The sequence below is a fragment of the Pipistrellus hanaki genome, assembly GCF_964339955.1.
Source record: "Pipistrellus hanaki genome assembly, chromosome: 12".
NCBI classification, from domain to species: Eukaryota; Metazoa; Chordata; class Mammalia; order Chiroptera; family Vespertilionidae; genus Pipistrellus; species Pipistrellus hanaki.
The window spans coordinates 173,378-194,418 of NC_140514.1; the positions used below are offsets into that span (position 1 = coordinate 173,378).

The window sequence follows — 21,041 nt, forward strand, 5'->3', positions numbered from 1 at the left end:
GCTCTATGAGAACTGATTATTTCAGAGGTATATATGTACACATGTATACAGGGGTGGGCGAAGATAGGTTTACCAATACAAATAAGTAATACAATAATGTATTAATAAATATACAAGAATAAACTGTTACACAAACTCACAAATCTGCTGTACCCACCCCTGTATACACACAGACACATATACACCCATATGTACACACAGAGATACATCATGTACACACATATGTGCACAGATACATGAGCACAGACTAAGGGACAAAACCATCTGCTGGACCAGAGACGACAGGCTCTCAGTCCGTCACCTGTGGCTGCCCAGGCTCCATGCCCAGGTCACCTTTTCCCTGGAAGCTGAGCCACCGTCCCCGTGGCTTCTCCCAGGAACATGGGACGTGGTTTCGGGTGCAGAGTGCACTGGGCATAGGCACGTGGTTCACAGCTCCGCTGACTCAGCACAGTGTCCATCCGTCTGTGCCTGGCTTGGCCGTCGTCAGCATCACATCTGCCGACGCGGAGCCTCTGAGTGAGCTCTCACAGTGTCTGACTCCGCTCTGCTCGTGGCCACGTAGTTTGCACGTCCTGGGCACAGGCAGCTGGCACAGCATTCATCAGTGCCCAGCTGGCGAGGCAAAAATACCCCCGGCCACTCTGATCAGCTATTTATCCCGAGGCCTCAGCCAGAGGCTCACGAGAAACCCCAGCACCCCCTGCAACGAGGCCTGACCAGCTGGAGGACAGGGCGCCTTCGTGGCCCGAGGACCGACGTTTCCCCGGTCCGAGGCGAATGAGGCAGAGACTGCAGCCACAAGGCCGCAGGGAAGAGTGCCTTCTGACCTTGTGCCGGACTGCAGTGAAGCCGAGGAAGAGGGGATCTGGCAGGAGCTGCCGCATCGGGGAGCAGACAGACACGGAGGTTTGTGCCCACACAGCTCCGCTCAGACCTCCACCCTGTGGCCTGGAGGCACCTGGAGGCTCCGGACCCTCTGAGCATCGAGGCAGAGCCCTGGGTCGGGGTTCCCTACCTGGTTACTTGCCAATCCTGGCATTTTGGGAAAATGCTGACCTGCATGGGGACAGGCTTTTCATTGGTTTTACTTTGGGCGTCAGTCTGTTTCTATTGACAGCACCACAGTGATGGAGTCTTCATCTGTGCTGAGAGACTGGTCCTCCGTGGCCTTGCTCACCTCTGAGACCTCCATGACCTTGTTCATCTCCGAGACCTTGCTCGCCTCAGCGACCTTGCTCACCTCCGTGACCTTGCTTGCCTCCACCTCACTTTGGAATAACAGGGAGGCCTGTCCCCAGCTGGTGAGGAGAGGCCACAGCAGCTATGTGTCTATTGGCGGGATGTCCAAGATGAGCCTTTAAATGGCCATGTGACGATATGTACTAGGAATCGCTAAAATATGTACAGTAGTTTCAGGAAAACGATTTTCCTGTTTTTCTAGAGTGAACATACGTTCTTCACAAGAAGAGAAGGTATTGAAAGTACAAACCCGTGTTGCAGCGTGTGCCTCTATAACAGCCCTCACCACCTTGATTTCTGCAAAAATACCCGGAAGCCTGAGCCCTCCCCTAACGCCGCATCTCCTGCTCCGTCCGGAGGGCAGTGGAACGCATCGCCTGTCAGGTGAGCCATGTAATGCCAGCCCCTTCCCCTCGCCTCTGAGCTCCCTCCTGCGTGGCTGCGGCCGGAGGGTCTCAAGGGCAGAGATCGGGCCTCAGGGCTGCCATGACGTTGTTTTACGCGGAACTCGTTTGTGGTGTCACTCAAACCCTCTAGCTCCGACCCGTCCTGGTCTCTGCGGGAGCCGTTCCTTGTCTCACGCTCTGCGGGGGTTTGGCTCCTTTCTCTCAGTGATGGCTCCTGATCATGTTGTACCCAGGTTGGGGCTGGCTTGCTCTCTCTCTCCCTCCCTCCCTTCTTCTCTCCCTCCTTCTCTCCCTTTCTTCCTCTCTTCCTCCCTTCCTTCCTTCCTAAAGGCAGCTTTCTTGCTCTTAAATCCCACATGTCGAGTGGCTTGGTAGAATGGAATGATAGCACATGATAGCTGGTACAGCTGATGTTTCTAAAGCAGGAGAGAGATCAGGGTGGCCCACAGGCGTCTGTCCCTCTAGGAGTTGGAGCCTGGATGAGACGCAGGAGCACACTTTCTACACCTGTGATTCGTGGGCGATGGGGGTCGAGGGGTCATGCGTGCCCTTCCGGGGGCTGAGAGAGCAGTGTCAGTAGAGGGGGGTCCACACAGGCTTGAAGGACAGGCAGGTGCTGGGAGGACGGCACTCAGAGCTGGGACACCCGCTGCTCTGGCACCACCGCTGAGAACAGAGGTGGAGTCACCTGCTGCACAGGCTCCTGACCTGTCCCCCTGCCCTTCCCCCTCCGTCCCCCCACCCCCTCTGTGGGAGGCAGGAGGCCAGGCTCAGTGGGCACCGTGCCCTGGGGCAGGGGTCCCATGCAGGAGGGGGGCTGTGGCTCGGTTCTTTTTTCTTTTCCCCAAAGATCTTCCCTCTGCACCCAGACAGCTGGAGCGCTGGGCTCTGGAAGCAATCACGGTGCATGCGGGGTCTGGGCTTCGTCAGGCCTGCGCTGTTTTGCTTTCCTGAAAACGATTAGAAATTTTGCATTTGATGAAAGGTTTGAAAGAGCCCTTTTAAGTGGAAGACTCTCATTTGCATACTGATTAGAAGCAGTGCGTTCCCTTGGCTGTGGGTGGAGTTGGTGAGGATCCTGGTCCTCTAGGGCTCAGGAAGGGGCAGTTTCTCATAGGTCACCTGGTTCGCTGGCCTCTGGGCAAATGCCAGAGGCTGGGCGGTCGGTGGGAGGAGGGGGGACCCCGTCCTTTAACAGAATAAACCAAATCCTGTCCCTAGTGTCCGCCCTCCCCTGGGCCTGCTGGCTCTGACCCAGGAGGTGCTGACCGACTGGGAACAGGAACCCTCAAATGCATCCAATCGAGAAGCTGCCTCAGAACACCGGCAGGAAACAAACCGCCTCGCTCCTCAGTCCTCTCCCGGGGGCTCTGTGCCGGGGTCACCGTGGGAACGTGTGTAGGTCTGTGAGACGGTTCCTGTAACACACTCGGCAGAACGGGGTTCCCTAAAGTCACTGGCGAGGTCACCACGCCAAGGATGGTTTCCCGTTTTGTGTGTTCCTTTCCCCCGTGTTTTAAATCGTCTTTGGGAGGAGGAGTCGCTCTGTTGCCTCGGAAATCTCCAGCGAGGCTCACGCTTCGAGCTGACAGGCCTGAGTCTGGACCGGCTGAGGGGCGGGACTGGCTCCGTGGCCAGGAGAGCCGTGGCCCAGCACGTGTGTGACTGTAGCACACAGCCGCCCCCCCCTTTGCCCGAACTGGTGGGCGGCCCTCGTGAAGAGGTAGGAAATTTAGGGCAAACTTAACCTCCAAGAGGCAGGCAGGTCCCGCCCCCTCCGGACACAGGGATGAGTGATGGGTGAGGACACAGGGCCAGTGTGCAGCCGGGGCTGGAGGGCCCCACGCTGAGCTGCCCCACGGCGCTTCCTCCAAAGGCCCCACCTGGTGAAGGAACGCGTCCGCCAGATGAGGCGGCCAGGGGGCCTCCGGAGGGCGCGGAGCCCGGCGGACGAACTGTCCACAGGCTCTTAAGCGGCACCTTCGCGAGTCCCGCCCTCAGACCCACGTCCCCCCCCCCGGGACCCTTTGGGCCGCAGGCCGGCGGTCTACCCACTGAGCAAACTGGCCAGGACCGGTTTAATGCACTTCGATCTGCGCTTCATCAGGTGGCAGCAGCCTGGCCTGAGTCCTCCCTTCCCGGTGACACGCCCACTTCACGTGGAAACGTGGGACCCAGTCAGTTCGCCACCAGCTGAGCAGCGACCGCGTCGAATGTGCCTCTGGCCCGTGAGCGTCCCTCTTCGGTCTGGAGGCCGTGACAAGAATTACATCGGGCTCCCCTGCCCTCTGCCCGTGTCTCCTGGGCTGCATCCGGGAGGGGCATCCATGACGTATGGGAGGCCACTTTCTGGTCCCGACCTTCGCCGTTGCTCATTTTCCATGTCTCCGACGAAAACAAACTAGAACTGAGAGGAGGGGAAATGAGTTCTGATTCTTTAACAAAGTTACGTAATAAGATGAATCCTGGGTTGTGGCTGATTCATTTATACAGAAATGAATCAACTCGTCTGTAAAGGTCAAACGGCTTTAACCCAATAAGATAGATTGTGACGACCCGGCGAGCATGCCCCTGATGAATAATGCATTTCCAAATCTGAGCTGAGTCGTAATGGAAGGTCCCAGTTCCATCTGTCCAGACCCGACCCCTCTGCTCAGACACTGTAGGGAGAACGGCCTGTAGGTTTGAAAACACACGTGAGAAAGCCTGAAGGAGCCCAGCAGGTGTGGCTCTGTGGATGAGCGTCGGCCTGCAGACCGGAGGCTCCAGTTAGATCCCGGTCAAGGGCATGCACCCTGGTCCAGGCCCTGGTCGGGTGCGTGCAGGAGGCAACCAATCCATGTGTGTCTCTCATATCCATGCTTCTCTCTTACCCTCTCTCTTCCATTCTCTCTAAAAATCAATGGAGCCAAAACCAGTTTGGCTCAGTGGATAGAGCCTATCCATGAAAGGTCCCAGGTTTGATTCCGGTCAAGGGCATGTACCTTGGTTGCGGGCACATCCCCAGTAGGGGGTGTGCAAGAGGCAGCTGATTGATGATTCTCTCTCATCAATGTTTCTGACTCACTATCCTCTCTCTTCCTCTCTGTGAAAAATCAATAAAATGTATTTTAAAAAATCAATGGAAAAATATTCTCGGGGGAGGATGGAACAAATCAATAATTAAGGAACTGGGAACGGGGGGCAGTGGCATTTATGGGGCCTCGGGGCTGTGCCTAGGGCCTTGGCGTCTGGGCGGGCTCGGCAGCCTGACTGTTGTTTGCACAGTTGTGGAGAAATGGCAGGTCGCCTGTTGCTTATGTTTGTGTGTGGTTTGTGTAAAGAGTTTAAATTCACTTCCGCCCCAGGAGGCCGTGCGCAGGCTGACCCCCAGCGGGGGCCACGCTCGGACGCGGTGGGAGGAGGCCTCTCCTTTGGGGGGAGCACTGGGGTCACCGGCCTGGGTTCCTTCGTCCTCACCGGTCAGAGCGTGAGTGATACTCACGATGCTGGAGGTAAATCCCCAAATGCGCTGAAAAGGCTCTGCAGTTTCCATGGCGACTGGGTAAAATGTTGCCACTGTTTTGTCACCCCTCCCCCGTCTTTTCTTGAGGTTTCTGACTCACTGTCCCTCCCATGCCCCCAACACTCACATACTCACACACTGGCTGCCTTTTCCGCCCCGTTGCACGGCTCCTTGTGCAGCAGACTGGGCTCTGCTCTGTTCCCCACTCTCTGGCCGGCATCTTCCTCTAAGGCTGCGCTCGGTAATTACGAGACCCGTGGTGATGGGGAGACCGAACAATACACGTGAAACGTGTGAAATAAAACACATGTCATTTGTATTTCTGACTCTGACACCAGATTCCAATGGGAGGGGTTTTTTACCTCCCGGTGGAGGTGAAAGGTGCCGGGAAGGGAGGGGGTGGAGGGGGGCGGTGCTGGCAGAGCCTCCTGTCTGTCCAGGTAGAAGGCAGTCCAGGCAGAGAGCAGCCCCAGGCCCCTTGGCCAAGCCCTGTGAGCTCCTGCCTGCTCTGACAGCCACCGGCAGCAGGGTCAGCAGCGCTTTGCAGTAAACGTCACAGTTGAGAAAACTCTGCTCAGAAAGTTAGGGCGACTCCTTTTTTTTTTTTTTTCAAATTTAATAAATCTTTATTGTTCAGATTATTACAAATGTGTTCCTCCCCCCACCCCTCAGTTGCACCCCTCCACAGGTTCCCACCCCACCCTCTGTCCTTTTCCCCACCCCCCATTGTCCTCATCCATAGGTGCACAGTTTATGTTCAGTCTCTTCCCGCATCGCCCACTCCCCTTTTCCCCAAGAATCGTCAGTCCACTCCCCTTCCATACCTGATTCTGCGACTCCTTCTTCTTAATCTCTGTTGTTGAAAGTGTTACCTACGTCCTCCTTCTACCCCGTTAACCTCTCCGCCCCCCACCCCCCAGGCCCTCACCACCCGGCGTCTGTGTCCGAGAGGGAGGCGTCTGTGCACACATGGTCACGGGCGGGTCTCTTCCCACCACCCTCCCCGCCTACCCTCTGAGGTTCGTGTCTCTGGGTCCGTTTCGTTCATCATTTTATTTTGTTCATTAGATCCCACCTATGAGTGAAGTCGTGTGATACTTGTCTTTCTCAGACTGGCTGGCTTCTCTCAGCATCGTGCTCTCCGGTCCCTCCGTGCTGTTGCACTGGTCAGTGGAGTATTCCACGGTGTAGCCAGGCCACAGAGCGACTTCTGAGGCCTGAGGGCTCGCAGGCATCGTGGGAGGCAGGTCTCACCGGCCGTGAGGGTTGGTCACAATGCCACGGCTTCAATCCCGAAAGAATTTGCATTTTATTCCTAATGATCAAACAGGTGGAGACTTCTGTACTCACAAAGCAGCTCTGAGCTGCAGCCTATACGTGTGGGTGCTGATGCCCACGTTTTTCACAGAGGATGCAGGGGTCTCTGAGAGTAACTGCTCTTCCTTAGCACAGAAGCGCTGCCTCCTGAGCCACCTGTCCTCGCTCACAGAGCCCCCGAGAGTTAAGTTTGGAGGAAGTGGCGTTCTTGGGGCACTCGCCTATGTTTCCCTTAGAAACAGCAAAACCTCAATCGGACGTAAGTTCTTAGAATCTTCTTCTTAGTGTGGAAAGCGCAGCCTCACCCCATACCTGTGCGTCTTCACACAGATGGACAGACGGCAACCGTGGCATCTTTTCTCGGGTAAATATGGCAAAAATCATCTTTAAGAGGGGAATTGGAGCTGACCTGGGGGCCGGCAAATAGGGGGTCACAGATGCGCTAAGAGATGTTCCAATCAAAATTCCAGCCAGGCCGCCACGGGGGACCCCCAGGGAGGCCTGTGTGCTTCGGGTGGGCTTGGCCCCGCAGCCCGCACTTCCTGGCAACCTTTCGCCCACATCAATGAGGTAATCTGTTCAAAATGACTCTGAAATGCACCTCTAATGCGTGCAGCACAGCACACCTGCAGGCAATTGGAGGCACGCATACCTCGGGTGCCATCTCGGCTCTCAGAAACCACGCGGCCGGCGATCAATACGGCCGCCGTTCGCAGTGGTAACGTGGGCTCCGGGCCAAGCACATCTGTCTCCGTGGAAAGAGAACCAACCTCCCCCGCACCCCGGACCCCCCCCCCCGCCCCCAGGCCCTCACGCCCCTGCGTTTACTATCGCACCCTGTGCATGCAGTTTAAGGCACAGGGGTTTTGTTTATTGTTTTTCTTTTGTATATAAATTACTGTTGATAGTATTACAGAGGTCTCCCTTCCCTCCACCCTCTCCCCCCAGCCCTTACCCACCCACCCCTAGGTCTTCTGCCCCACATTGTGCGTGTCCATGGGCTGTGCGTATCTATATATATAAAAGGCTAAGCGACCATCTGACCGTCTGACTGGTGTCTATGATGTCCACTGACCACCAGGGGGCAGATGCTCAAGCAGGAGCTGCTGAACTGCGGAGACATGGCAGCGGCGGTTCTCTGGCGATATACCGGAACCAAAGAGGAGGGAGCCCAATTCTGGGGTGTGTCACCCAAGAACCACCTTCTCACACTCTGGGACTCCTCAGGGGATGTCGGAGAGCTGGCTTCAGACCAATCTTCCCCACCCCTACCCCCGCCCACAGGCCAGGCTGAGGGACCCCACCTGCCGGAGGGATCCCGCTCGCTCCACAGACGCCCTTCGAACCAAGGTACAGCTGGCAGGGGAGGGACCATGGGAGGTTGGCTCTGGGGCATGCCCGGACAGTCTTGCCCCTTCCCGTCCACCCCACGCCATGCAGAGTCAGAAGGACAGGCTACAGGCAGTTACAGGCACCCTGGGGTGGGAGCGGTGCCCTGCCTGTTCTGAACAGCCCAGGGCGTCCTAGGCACGGAGATGGTCCTCCCTCCGTGTGGGTGGAGGCCAGGCTCAGACAGGCTGGGACCAGGAGTGGGTGATGACCATGTGGAGAGGGCCACCCTGACCTGCGTGCGTCACGTGAACAAAATGACCTTTGCTGCTTTAGGCTGCTGGGACCCGGCTGCCAGCAGGCCCAGGACCAACGCTGTTCACAGGCGACGAGGGCCAGAGGTCAGGTGAGGGGTCAGGTGGAGGTGAGGGGGAGGTGACTGTGGTCTGGGACCAGGCATGCCCACAGGGGTGGGGGCAAGGAGGTGTCAAGTAAGATGTCCTGGTGGCTTCGTGGGCCTCGGCTGCGGCCACATCAGGCCACTGACCGCCGGTCGGTGCTGGTCACAGAAGCAGTGACAGCTGGCAGTATGAATGGGGACTGGGACGAGGGTGTGCTGAGCCCGAGGGCGTGTTCCTGCCCTGAGCTGCAGACTGGGAGGGAGGGTACTTCAAGCATCCTCCATGACAGTCCATGAGACTCCACGGGCCAACGGCAGTGAGGACCCCGCCCGGGAGCCGGAGCTGACACCGTCCTGGGACCTTGGACACCGTCCATGGGCCACGCACAGGACAGCTTCCTCGCTGGGGACTACGGAACCCCTTTGCCACAGCTCGCCATTCCCAGGCATGTGTGGCAGCACGCCGGGACCTTAGTAAGTCCTCTAGCATTTGGTGCTCGGTGGAACAGTAACGCCTCTCTGGGCCCAGGGCCTGGGAGGGACTCTGGAACCGATCCACATGTTTGCACGGAGGGGGCGGGTGTTGTCAGACGTTGCCATGAGCAGGTCAGTGATGGAGCCATAAGAGCCTAGATTAGTGCCACATGCTGGCTGCTTGGGCTGCTCGGCCGCTGCAGCTATAAAGAGGCAAGACAGAGCGGTGGGTCTGCTTTCTTTTGAGCGAGGAGCTTGCTCGTCAGAGGCTGATGTCACGTCCCCACACTCCTCTCAGTGGGGCGGGGCGGCCAGGGGCCCGGGCGGGAGACAGACTCCAGATACAACGCCTGCTGCTGCATTCTCTGTAAGCCTGCACCCTCCCTGGCACTGGGGGCTGCGTCCTCCCTGGTACCTGGAGGTGAGCCCACGTTCTCGGGGGAAAACGCTGCCTGCTTATCCGTGTGGCCCGTTGCCAGGGGAGACCCTCGCCTCACCCCACACCTGTCCCAGCAAAGGACCTGTATTTAGCACGAGCCAAAAATTAGTTTAAATAACCAACATTCATGGAAGTCAATGAAACTGCATGTGTCTCCCACCTCGAGACCTGTGGGCTGTCCAGGGCTTGTCCTCGGGACTCGCACAGGAGCGGGTTCAGGGATGTGGGTGCCCGTGGACCTGCACCCCTTCTGGCCTCACAGCCGTGTCTCCCCAGCACTGGGCTGTGAGGTGGCTTTCCTACAAGTGGAAGGAAAGGCTTTGCAGGGATTTCATGAAAAATGATAAGGAAACGCCATAGGATGGGACCACGAGCGGCTGAGCAGCAGAGCCGTGGGGAGGAGGGGCCGCAGGTCCCAGCCCTCTTCCAGAAGGGGTGGCCCCTGGGTGGGCAGGCTGTGCCCTCAGACAGCAGGTCCTCCGCAAGTGGAGATGCTGCCGGGAAGTCTGAAGCAGGTGAAAGCACGCCAGTGGGACGCAGTCACTGATGTTTTCTCTTTGGAAACTGCAGCTTGGGCGCCACCTACCGTTCATGTCCTGGACACCGAGGTTTTCTCAGTCGGGATATTGGGACACAGGCCCCACTGATTTAGTCCCTGAAGTTGAATCTGGGGGAAAATCCCAAATGATATAGCGTTTTTCTTTGGCTTTGGCATCACTCAGCTCACTGCTTGCCGTCCTGAAAACTTGCGTCTGGCCTCTCGGAGTCTGAGGTGGCAGTCTGTGCCCGAGGACGGGGTTCCTAAAACAGGATCACGAGGACCAGCCCGTGTCCTGGGGCCCTTTCCTTCAATCTGCTCTTCCTATGGGATGATGGTGCGGCCAGAACACCCTCCTCCATCAGTCACAGCAGCACAGGGTCCCGCCAGCCCTGCCTCCTGTTCTGGTTCCTACTGGAGCCAATAGTGAGTCACCAGGGAGGGAGAGGACAGGACCCTATGCAGCCACTCACCTGGCTCCCCTCACCCTGGGGCTGGGGAAAAGGGCCGAAGTCCCAGGAGTCTTAGTCCCTCTGCTCAGGGCCGACTCCAGGGAGTGAACATCTCATCACCTCTCCCCGGGCACCGCCCAGCTCAAGCCGATATCAGCTTCACTACAGAAGTGCAGTGTGATGGAGGCTGAATGTTATGCTACAAAAAAATAAAAAGACGAAATTCCACAAATGTCTACTAAACAGATTTCAAAACTGAATCCTTATATTACATGTCAAGTATAAATTGTTATTTTTTAAAAAATATGTCTTTATTGATGTCCGAAATGGAGGACAGAAGCATCAATGAGAATCATTGATCAGCTGCCTCCTGCATGCCTCCCATTAGGAATTGAGCCCGAAACCCAGGGCAGTGCCCTGACCAGGAATCAAGCCGTAACGAAGCAGCAAAGGGGGCCTGGTCTGCTTCGCCCCAGGACAGAGCTGGCGTTCCCGGGCCCGGCCTCATGGGAGGGTCCAGGAGGCTGAGACGTTAACGTCCTTTGTCAGGACCTCACTTCCCAGGTCTCATTCCTGGTTCCTCATTTCTGCCTTGGCACTGCCGTCGTTCTGGGTCAGGTCACCTGGGGCGGACGGAGGATGCTTAGCGGTGTCCTGGGGCCCACCTCTCATGACCACTCAGCATCACACACCTGGGCCACACGGGCTGGGAGACAACCAGGGGCCCGGGAAAGCGGTGACATGTGACGGTGCCCAAGCGTGTGAGTCAGTCTGACGGTTTTACATGGAGTTAACACCAATCATAGACACGCTGCGAACTGCTTAGCTCAGCGATTCTGTTCAGTGTAACTGGAGGCTCCAGGACACAGCCCACAGGTGTTTGCTTTAAATGCCTGGTAGGATGTGTCTACAGCGTGGGCGGCTGCTGTGTGTACGTTTTTTGTTTCAAATCCTCGAGTATGACGTAACACCGTGCTGAAGGGCACCAGCTGTCAATCTCCCAGGCACCCAGCGCTGGAGGCACCGTGGGGGAGCGTGTGGAGAGGGGCCGAGATGTGTGGACACTTAGCTTCATACCAGGGGCTGTGCGGACTCAGTGGCCCGCGAAGGAGAACCCTGGCCCACCAACACCGGCGCCTTTCCCACCAGCACCGTACTGTAGCGACAGGGACTTTCAGCTCACGCTGTGGCTGGGCCAGCTCCCAGATGGCTATGCGGCTCCTCCGACGGCTGGCTCCAAGAGGCCCACCTCCACCGGCACAGGGGCTTTGTGCCGGAGCCTCAGGACCCACTGTCACTGGTCAGAGCGTGTCCATCATGGCGACTGAGATGATGTCCTGGATGCTGTGACTTGTGAGGGATTATCATACATCGTAAGTCTTGCAGGAGCCCCAGGTTAGTAACAGTAACCAACTGGCAAAGACAGCCTGAGCCTGAGCACAATCAGCTGAGAGACAACAGTGCCTCGAGGAAGCCATCTTTCCAAACGACAGTGGCTGTGGGACGGGCCCGCCACGCCAGCACTTAGTTCTCAGGGTGGCAGCGGGAACGCACTCAGGGACGCGGCAGGACAGCTCCAGGAACCCGGTGGCTACTCCTCCTTCCTCCTCTTCTTCCTCTCCTTCGCCTTCTGCTGCAGGGCCTTGAGGTCGGCCATCACAGCCAGCGTCTTCCGGACCCACAGGACCTGAAAGCAGGGGTTTGGAGAGCGATCACACTGGGACATGCACAGGGAAAGCGAGGACACAGCCGTGGTAAGTACGCACCACAATGATCATGGCGTTGAGGAGCAATGGCGCTGAAAACACCAGTGAAATGAACATCCCCCTCGAGTCGAAATACTGGTATTTCGAAAAGGACCTGTTTTAGGAAAATTTAAAAAATCACTTGGTGTAGCGAAACGATGTTTTAAATGCCGTTCCCTACTTAGTGTGAGGTTTCTGGAGGTCTTAGGTCCCTAAGGCAGACTCCCTCATCCCCCCTCCATGAGGGATGGTCCAGGAGGGGAGAGGCTTCAGCGTGCTCTCCACGCAGCCCATGCACACCCGCACTATCACTCCACTTCCTTACTCTGCCGCTAACGTCACTTAACAACAGCCCCTGACCTCTCTCTCCCTCAAGGCATGTCCAGCACCGCCCAGTCTTCAGCTGGCACTGCCAGCAGGAATTGTAAGGAGTGCTCCAAGCGGGGCTGCTGCGCTGCATGTGGGGGCTCTTTCCAGAAAGCAGAAGCCGGACAGCCACCCGCCCCGACCAGCTCACCTCCAGTTCATGGCGGCCACTTCATTGATGTACTCAGCACAATAGACCAAGGTCACTGCAAGAGAAACTGCGTTAGAACCTGCGTGACTGACAGCTCATCATGTGGACACATCCTCTACAGACCATGTTCAGTGCAAACACACAAGATAGCAAGATAAATGGCATTCCTCCTTTAGATACAATGTAAGACAACAACCATAAAACTAAAACGCCAGGACACCCTTCACCCAGAGGAAACCAGGCCCACACACGTCAGCCTCCACGTCTCGGGGAAACACACAGAGCTGGTCAGCAACATGCAGCCACGAGAATCCAGTCTTCTGCCCAAAAACCAAGAGCCGCCTGCTGGCTATTTGCCCAGTTTCCTACATGCCCTGGCACAGGTCAGGCCAATGGGCCGCGGGGCAGCAGGGCCTAGAGCCGTGGAGCCCCGTCCTCGGGATTCTGACAACAGGGGGCAGCAGCATTGGGGGCCAAGCCGGGCAGCAGGAACCCAGCCGCAGGGATGCTGATTTGTGCCCGAGTCCTTCCCAGTGTGCAGCCTCCCTGCCAGAGCGAGCAGCACGGTGCTCGGGATGGAGCGAAACTCCTAAAGAATCAGCATCTCACTAACCCTAACCCGTCTTGCGTAACTGGTACTGACCCCCTCCCTGGTAAGGTAGGTGCTCGGTAGATTCCTTTCAAATACAACATCCAAATTTACTTTACCTGCAGAATTCCCAAGAGAGAAATCAGGGCAAGCCCTGAGACTAAAAGCAGAGCCTAAAACGGGAGGGCTGGGTCCATGGAACACACTACATGCCGAGAACACACAGGCACATCACGCCACGCTGTCCATTCCACTCACCGAGGCACAGGAAGTGCCCGACCTGCAGTTTGTATCGCCGGGAGGACACACACGTGAGCAGCAGGCAGAGCGCATGGAAGACAACCAGGCCGAGGAGCCAGGGCTCCGTCCAGTCTGTCTGCTGTGGACACACATTGGGCACTCGTCACCATCAGCTCCCTCGGAGGCCCGGCCTCAGGTCCCCAGGGTCAGAGGGGAGTCAGCGGCCCCTCACTCCTGAGTACTTACTTCTGGGGCTACTGAGCAAGGCGTCCAGAGAGGCCCTGACCCCAGGCTCACAGAAGAGGGGGGAGCAGAGGGAAGGGAAGGAGGGAACCAGGCCCCCCCCCTCCCCCCCCCTCCCCCGGTCTGAAGAGGAATTCGGGGTCTAATGCTGGAGCACAGAGGGGTGGCCTCCCGGACGCGCCCTCGGGTTTGTGGCCTGGTACACTATGAGGTGAGTGGAACCCAAGGGCCAGGAGGGAGGAGGAAGTCAGGGGCTAGTTCAGGAGATGCATTTGGTTACTCCCCCTCAGAACCCCTATTTCAAGCCTCTAGCACTTCAGCCCTTGAGAAATCTGAGCCATCCCTACTGGCAAGACTCCCTTTTCCTTCTGCCCTACATGCAGCCGGCCAACAGTGCTGCGAGCCCAGGTCTGCTCAGCTCCACGGGGGGCAGGTCCTCCGCCCAGGGTCAGATGCCCCCTGTGCTCAGATCCACGCCCTGCCCTGATCTGGCCTCATGGACTCAGAGCCCCAAGCCTTCAGGCCTAGTGTGGGCTTCCGCACGCCGGGCCCCGCAGGACCACGCAGCCGGGGCAGGTAAGCTGGCCATGAGCTATGTCCATCCACTCGCATCCGAGGGCCCAGAGCGAAGGGCACGGGGGTGGGGGGTTGTAACTGGGGAAGAGCAGCACCGCGCCACGCCCCCCGCCTCCCGGCCCGCCTCAAGCTCCGCCCCAAGCTTCAGGCCCCGCCCCGGAAGCCCCACCAGCCACCCCGCACGCCCAGGCCCCGCCCCCAACGCCCGGGCGGTGCCGGGGCGTCCAGGGCGGACGAAGGGAAGTCCGGGGCAGCTCCACCACCAGCACCGAACTGGCCGCCGAGTTACCATGATGACGGCGGGAATGCTGTCGGGGAAGGAGGTGACTGAGAAGGCGGACGGCATTGTGCCAGCAACAGCCGCCCTCGCCTTCGATTACCGGTACGTGTGCCTCTGGCGCCGCCTCTCCCGGTGTCTCGGGTGTCGCGAGACCTGCGGTGCCGGAAGTGGGCGGTGACCCTGTGAACGCGGACAGTGCTCACGTCTCGCGGTATTTCATGCCGCCCGAGCGACGGCTGACAGTCCTCGCTGGCCTCCCGAGGTGGCGGGCGGCGCTGCTGCCAGAGGCGGCCTGACGGAGCCTCCGCCCCGGACTGTGCACGCGGCCCGGCCTCCACCGAGCGGGGGCGCGGGGAGCCCGAGGTGAAGTCCGGGGCAGGTTACGGCGAAGCACCCAGAGCCCCGCGAGTTTCTGGTGCTTTTCCTGGGAGGAAGGGAAGTGGGTCGGGCTGCGCTCCCCGGCCCCCCTCCCATCTCTCCTCCCGCGGCCCCTCTTCCCGCCCAAACGCAGCCGCCGCGGTGCTCCGGTCTTACCGCCAGGCACCCGCTTCCGCTCCCAGGACTCCGATGGGATGAAGGGGCGGCGCCCCGGTGGAGCCAGTGCCCCGGGTTCAGGGTCCCCCCTCCCCGCCTCTGCCCTCTCGCTCTGTCCTCGCGGCTGCCCCTTTGAGTTGAGTGTCCGCCTCATTTTCGATGATAGATTTTTTTTCCTTTTCCCAAAGTCAGGCGCACAGTGTTGCCAACACCGGAGTGGGCAGATCCGGAAATATCCAAAACGATCCCTCACGTGCAGCCCAGAATGTGTTCAACACCAAGCTGACATTCTTGTTCTCGTCCCTCCTCCGCCCCAGGAGGTGACACTACCCTCCTGCAGGCGGCCCCAGGCCCGGCGCGGTGCTCAGGCCGGGAGAGCCGGGGAGCGCCGTGGGCTCACAGCGGGGCCGCAGTGTAACGGCGGCGCCAGCAGGTGGCAGCACGAGGCCTGTGCCAGGTCCTGCGCTGTGGGAAGCGGTACACCTTTTCCGTGGTGTTTGCAACAAAAAGTTTTCACATATTCATACTGTTGAACTGAGAGGTTTTAGTCAACACCATTTAATTTTAGGCAAGAAAGTTGTACACCATGGAATAGCTAAATGTGTTACTTTGGGGGTTCTTTATTAGATTGCCTTTTAAAAAATTACTTTAAAATGTGCTTGTGCCGAAACCGGTGTGGCTCAGTGGATGGAGTGTCAGTCTGCGGACTAAAAGGTCCTGGGTTCGATTCCGGTCAAGGACATGTACCTTGGTTGCGGACCCATCCCCAGTAGGATGTGTGCAGGAGGCAGCTGATCGATGTTTCTTTCTCATCGATATTTCTAATTCTCTATCCCTTTCCCTTCCTCTCTGTAAAAAATCAATAAAATATATATATTTAAATGTGCTTGTGAAAAATCTATAATCATGGGTAATAAAGACTCACTTCTTTATTATGTGTAAAGTAGATAATAATGCCTTTCTGAGGTGGTTTCTAAGGTTTGTGATAATATGCCCTAAAGGCCGTGCATTGTGCCGAGTGGATGTTTTTGCTTAATAAATGGTAACTTACTACTGTAATGTCCCAACCCAGCTCTCCCCAGACCCTCTTCTTTTTAACGCACAGACAGCATTCCTCTGCTTCCCTCTCCGTCCTACACACGGTAGAATGTGTGTCAGCTGTGCAGAGCAGCACAGCGCTTTTATTTCCTGCTGGGAGGAGTCACAATAGCCCATCTGCTCCTTGTGCTGCATTGCACATTGAACATCGAGTCTTGAAAAAGGCTTAAAGGCCAGAAACATTTTGTCAGAATCCACAGCCGATTCAGGCCCAATCAGTGTGGCTGTGCAGTTCAAATCACTTTTCCTAATATGGATGTTTCTGCTCCATTAATCCAACTGTTTGCACAAGTCTTTTTTGAAGCTGGACATTGGGTTTGCCTAATAAGTAGATTTTTTATGGAAGATGTAAGTTTCTTGATTTTTTAACTTGCCAGGTTCAGGTTTCTCTCTCTGTAAAGGAGTCAGACAGGCACAGGACACGGTTCTACATGAAACCATCTTCTTTCACAGAGTCCCAGGGAGAGCATCCAAGAGACCACGCGAGGGCCGTGGCATGGTGAGGGTAGAGGGCTGGCTCTGGGTGTGCAGTGTCTCACCTCTGTCCCACCGCAGAAAAAGTCCAGCCTCCTCTTCATCACGTATGTTCCTATTGTGTTTCTATCATGCCACTTTTTTCACTACAAGCCATTTAATGTAACTTGATAATTACCTTTACCAAGATTGTCTACACTGAACAACATAGGCATGAGGTTAAGAAATTCTCTTGATTTAAGAATTACTCTATCCAATAGGACTTACTCTAATAATCTGACGTGATCATTGTCGGATCTAATAGTCGGATCCTGGCAATTAGAAGTTAGTCATCAAAATATAAGAGTTGGTGTGCAGTTTGGGAAGGAAGAAATATACTGTCTTTGCCCACAGAAGGTATGCTTGCATATGTAGAAATGTCAGACTCAAGAACAGCAATCTCCTGGAACTGACGTGGCTGCAACACTGGCTGCAGGGCTCACACTTAATGCGCAAAAGCCATCACTTTCCTACACTCCATCCGGGAACCACTGAAACCTGAGATTAACTACCCAGCGCCATGGGCATAAGCACCCAAACAAGGAGAAACGCTGAAGCCTAAGACTAAGAAATTACAAAGTAAATGTAAGGAAAAGCATCTCACTCGTGAAGAGTCAGAGGAGAGCTGATTGGAGGTAGAGATGGTCCGTGTTCCTGGGGAGGCGACTCAATATTGACCAGATGTCTCTTCTTCCCAACTTGACCTCACAATGCCCTTCCTTCTTTCTGGTCTGGTCACCCTGGTGCAGTATTATATACCATCTCCTTACATCCCCAATCCTTATGTTCTATTTAAACTTCATGTTATAACAATCACCATATTGTATTACCCATATTTTCTGGTGTATAAGGCGACTTTTGAAACGAAAAAAAGTCAACCGAAAATCGGGGGCAAAACACCAAAATTGCACAAAAATTACCTGCAGATCTTGACGGCAAAGTAAGTCTTTTCTTTGAAGTGGGGGGTAGTCTTATACAGCAAATATAGGCCTAAACCTGTTTTAACTGTAAAATTAGGGGGTCGTCTTATACGCCGGAAAATACGGTATTTTTGTTTTAAATAATTAACTTTTGAAGAATTCAAGGGAATAAAGGAAAAACTGTTTTTACATGCATATATATCTACTATTTCCACTCTCCTTATTCTTTCTGCTACATTTTCTCTCCAGTTTGAACCTCCTTCAACATTTTGTGAGGTATGAGTCTGCTGGAAGCAACTTCCCTCCACTGTAATTCATCTTAAGCTCTATTTATCCTTCATCTTTGAAAGATAGTTTTGCTAGATATATTTTTAAATTGAAAGTCTTTTTTTTTCCAGTGCCATTTGCTTTGGGACTCCATTACCTTTGTGACAAAACCTCATCCATCAATCCCCTCACCCCTTCCTCTTCGAGTGAACCTCTGCTTTTATCTGGCTCCCTTTTATCCCTGGCTTCCTTTTATCCTGGCTCTGTTGGATCTCGGGGCGGCTGTCTGTGTAATTAATACTGTTTGGGGCTGGCTGTGATTTCTTTTTTTAAAAAATATTTTTTTATTTCAGAGGAAGGGAGAGGGAGAGGGATTTAGAAACATCAATGATGAGACAGTATCACTGATGGGCTGCCTCCTGCACGCCCCTACTGGGGATCGAGCCCGCACCCAGGCACGTGCCCCACAGGCTGACGCTCTATCCACTGAGCCAAACCAGCTAGAGCTGGCTGTTAGTTCTGCAGATTGCTATTGAAGATAAATTGGGGTTATTTTCTGCCAATATCTCTTCAAACATATTTCCTGTCTCACTCTTTTGTGTTGATATTGTTTCCTTCCAAATTACCCACGTGTTTCCGCTTCTCCATCCTGTTCCTGCCCCAGGTGAGGGAGGCTTTGGTGTGTTGTTCTCACGGGGCTTCAGTTTGGTAAAAATCAAGGCACCTGGGGTCGTGTTGCCCAAGCCAAGGAGAAGGGTTGGGTCACGAAGCCGACCTTCCTCTACCGTTAGAGTCCCCACGTTACACCTCACTGGCCTCGTCCTCCTGACAGTGACGAGACAACCCCCGAGTCAATACAGAGAAACCCACCACTCGCCCGGAGACCCAGCCAAGGTCACGGTCACACGCTCTGTCGTGAAGCATCCTGAGCGCCCAGACGCTTTCCCGCCGAGCGCTGTGCCAGAGGAAATGCCAGCTTCATCGGCACAGGTGAGGCCCATCGGGTCTCTGCAGGTGGAACACGTGGGCTCAGCCAGAAACGTGGTTTTCAACGTGATGACACATTACGGCTGAGCAGGGACCCGCCTTCCAGAGCCCCCTGCTTGGCTGGCGTTGGGCAGGGGCAGGAGGGGAATTTGGAACCTGAATCTGGCAGCTGCCCAGGTTTCTGATCACCCCACTGCTTCCTTTTTAGAAAATTAAAGCCATGGCTCATGGCCGGCCATGCGGGCAGTGGGTTGCTGAGCGCTCAGCTCACCGTCGTGAGCTTTTGAAGTAAAAAAAACTTGCAGGACGAGAAACAAGCATTTCCTTGTGAACAGGAGCCTCAGGACTCAGGAACGAAGCAGGGCCCTGGGGCTTACTGAACATTTCCTGTCGACTTATCTCCACTTGGAAAATGCATTACAGAGCCCTCTGCGGTGAGTCATGAGATGAGACTTCTCATATCCTGTGAGTCCTGCCGACTCCCCCACAGGCTGACCGCGCGTGTGACTGTGGACGTGTCCCGTGGGGGGATGGGGAGCGGCTGTCTCCCCCGGGACTCACCGGTGTGGGGTCCAGACCAGGGCTCCCTCCCTCCCTCCTGAACGCCCTGTGGCCTCCAGTTCGACTCTGGCACCTGATGGAGGAAGGACAATCCACTTCTCCACAAGGTCAGCATCGAAGGGGCTGGGTGGGCAGATGGACTGTACCAATAGTTCAGACTGTTAAGCACCGACCTCTCAGCTGCACTGCAGAACATACACAGGAACAGCTTCTTAAAAGTAAATAATGAGTGTGGCCTGTGTGGCTCAGGGGTTTAGCATCAACCAATTAACAGGAAGTCATGATTCAATTCCCGGTCAGGGCTAAGGCCTGGTTGTGGGCTTGATCCCTAGTAGGGGGCGTGCAGGAGGCAGCTGATCCATGGTTCTTTCTCATCATTGATGTTTCTATCTCTCTCTACCTCTCACTTCCTCTCTGAAATCAATAAAAATATTTTTTTTAAACAAAATTAAATGGTTTTTCTTTCTAATTTAACGTGACGAGTACATGTCATTTGGAAGGCATATAATGATGTGGTAGAAATGTCTTTTACTATTGATAGTGAAAATACAAGTGACTATTTTAATACCTAATCTAATAGTTTTGCAAAAGGTGAGAATTTTGAAATATGAGCAGGATTTGGGGGTTCCGGGTTAAACTCCTCCGGTGTCCTCACTCGAGTTTGCTGAGGCCTGGGGAGCGCCCCAAAGTCAGCCCGGAGGAGGGCCGGGGGAGGGGGGGGGGCGCCGAGTCCAACGGAGCCACAGCGGAGCCAGCCCACTGCCCACTGCCCACCCACCTCTCCCCAGACCTGGCCCTGCGCCCCTCCGCCTGGGGCGTTGGGCAGGGCTCGTGGGCGGGGTCTCGGTTGGGGGCGGAGCTGGTGGACTGACACGGGAGCGGGGGGGGGGGGGGGGGGAGGGCCTGCAAACGCCGTGGGGCCCGTGAGCGGACCCCAGGTCCCTGAGTGACCTGCCAACGGAGAAATGTTCAGACTCAGCAGGTGGGATGCTTTTTATAAATTCCTGTTTGCCGTGATGCCTCTCAGCTAGGTGCAGAGGTCACACACACACACACTCAGGTGCAGAGGTCACACACACATACACACACACACACACATTACCCACACGGCTCAGGCCACCATCCAGGTCATGGCTGCGTCACACTCTCGACTCACGTGCTGCTTCTTCTGCCTCCACGTTCACCTGCCCTGGCTTCTGCCCCACAGCCGAGCCCAGCTGGTCCCAGTCCCTGTCACAGCCCGGCCCTCCCTGTCCACATCTGTCCACCCCTCTCCTGCGGAACCCGGCGCTGTCCGGGATGCCGTGGCTTAGATCCGGGCTAATTCCCCGGACTTGTCTTGGTCGGCACTGCCCGCAGACGGCCTGGCCACAGCCCTCCCCACCGTGCTGCCTGTGAGTGAGTGGGACTCGCCCCTTCTCTCTGACGGAGCTGAGACGGAGCCAGGTCCGCGCCGGTGCCTGCAGGGGGTCCCTCCAAACGCGCACACACTTCTCTCTGGTGGCTGATGGCTGTTTCTTTCCTTTTGGGTCTAGCCCATTGGGAGGAATACTTATTCAGAGTGTGTGTGTGTTTTGGGACACCCTATACATACCCGTTGAACCAATAAGATTTATCGAGTGGACGGTATTCATTCTGGGACTAAGAGTGAGAAAGTTTTTTTTTGTTTTTTTTTGACTTTTCTACTGAGAATTTTATGTTGACGATTAGCTATTTAGGGTTTGGATAAAATAGCATCTTTATATTTTTATAATAGGTACACTTCAGTATCCATTTTACAAATCAGCATAACGGTTCATGGTAAAACATAATTTTGTCCTGTGGAATGTTGTTATCCTTAATGATTCAGGTAATTATACTTCCTGTTG

The 21,041-nt window shown here is 55.6% G+C and overlaps 1 protein-coding gene across 2 annotated transcripts; it reads right to left on the bottom strand.

Annotated features, from left to right (window-relative positions):
* Nucleotides 1-10,380: 10,380 nt before the first annotated feature.
* Nucleotides 10,381-14,449, bottom strand: TMEM18 (transmembrane protein 18). Of its 2 annotated transcripts, XR_014796444.1 has the most exons (6): nt 14,303-14,449; nt 13,213-13,333; nt 12,366-12,420; nt 11,870-11,963; nt 11,181-11,790; nt 10,396-10,726 (listed from the first exon to the last, which is right to left on the bottom strand). XR_014796444.1 is itself a non-coding variant. In XM_084900119.1 (5 exons), exons 1-5 carry the CDS (start codon nt 14,357-14,359, stop codon nt 11,695-11,697), a joined length of 423 nt encoding a protein of 140 aa, XP_084756245.1. In that variant the 5' UTR covers nt 14,360-14,449; the 3' UTR covers nt 10,381-11,694. The 2 variants fall into 2 exon arrangements, 1 of the variants encoding a protein (XP_084756245.1); XM_084900119.1 differs by having other exon boundaries at nt 10,381-11,790.
* Between the last annotated feature and the right edge of the window lie 6,592 nt (nt 14,450-21,041).

Bases quoted from the DNA above. Each gene is read 5' to 3' on its own strand.
- TMEM18 (XM_084900119.1), bottom strand. From the start codon at position 14,359: ATGCCGTCCGCCTTCTCAGTCACCTCCTTCCCCGACAGCATTCCCGCC. The intron at 13,334-14,302 runs GTAACTCGGCGG...GTGTGTCCACAG, and splicing joins GCATTCCCGCCGTCATCATG to CAGACAGACTGGACGGAGCC. The intron at 11,964-12,365 runs GTGAGCTGGTCG...TTCCTAAAACAG, and splicing joins GTGGCCGCCATGAACTGGAG to GTCCTTTTCGAAATACCAGT.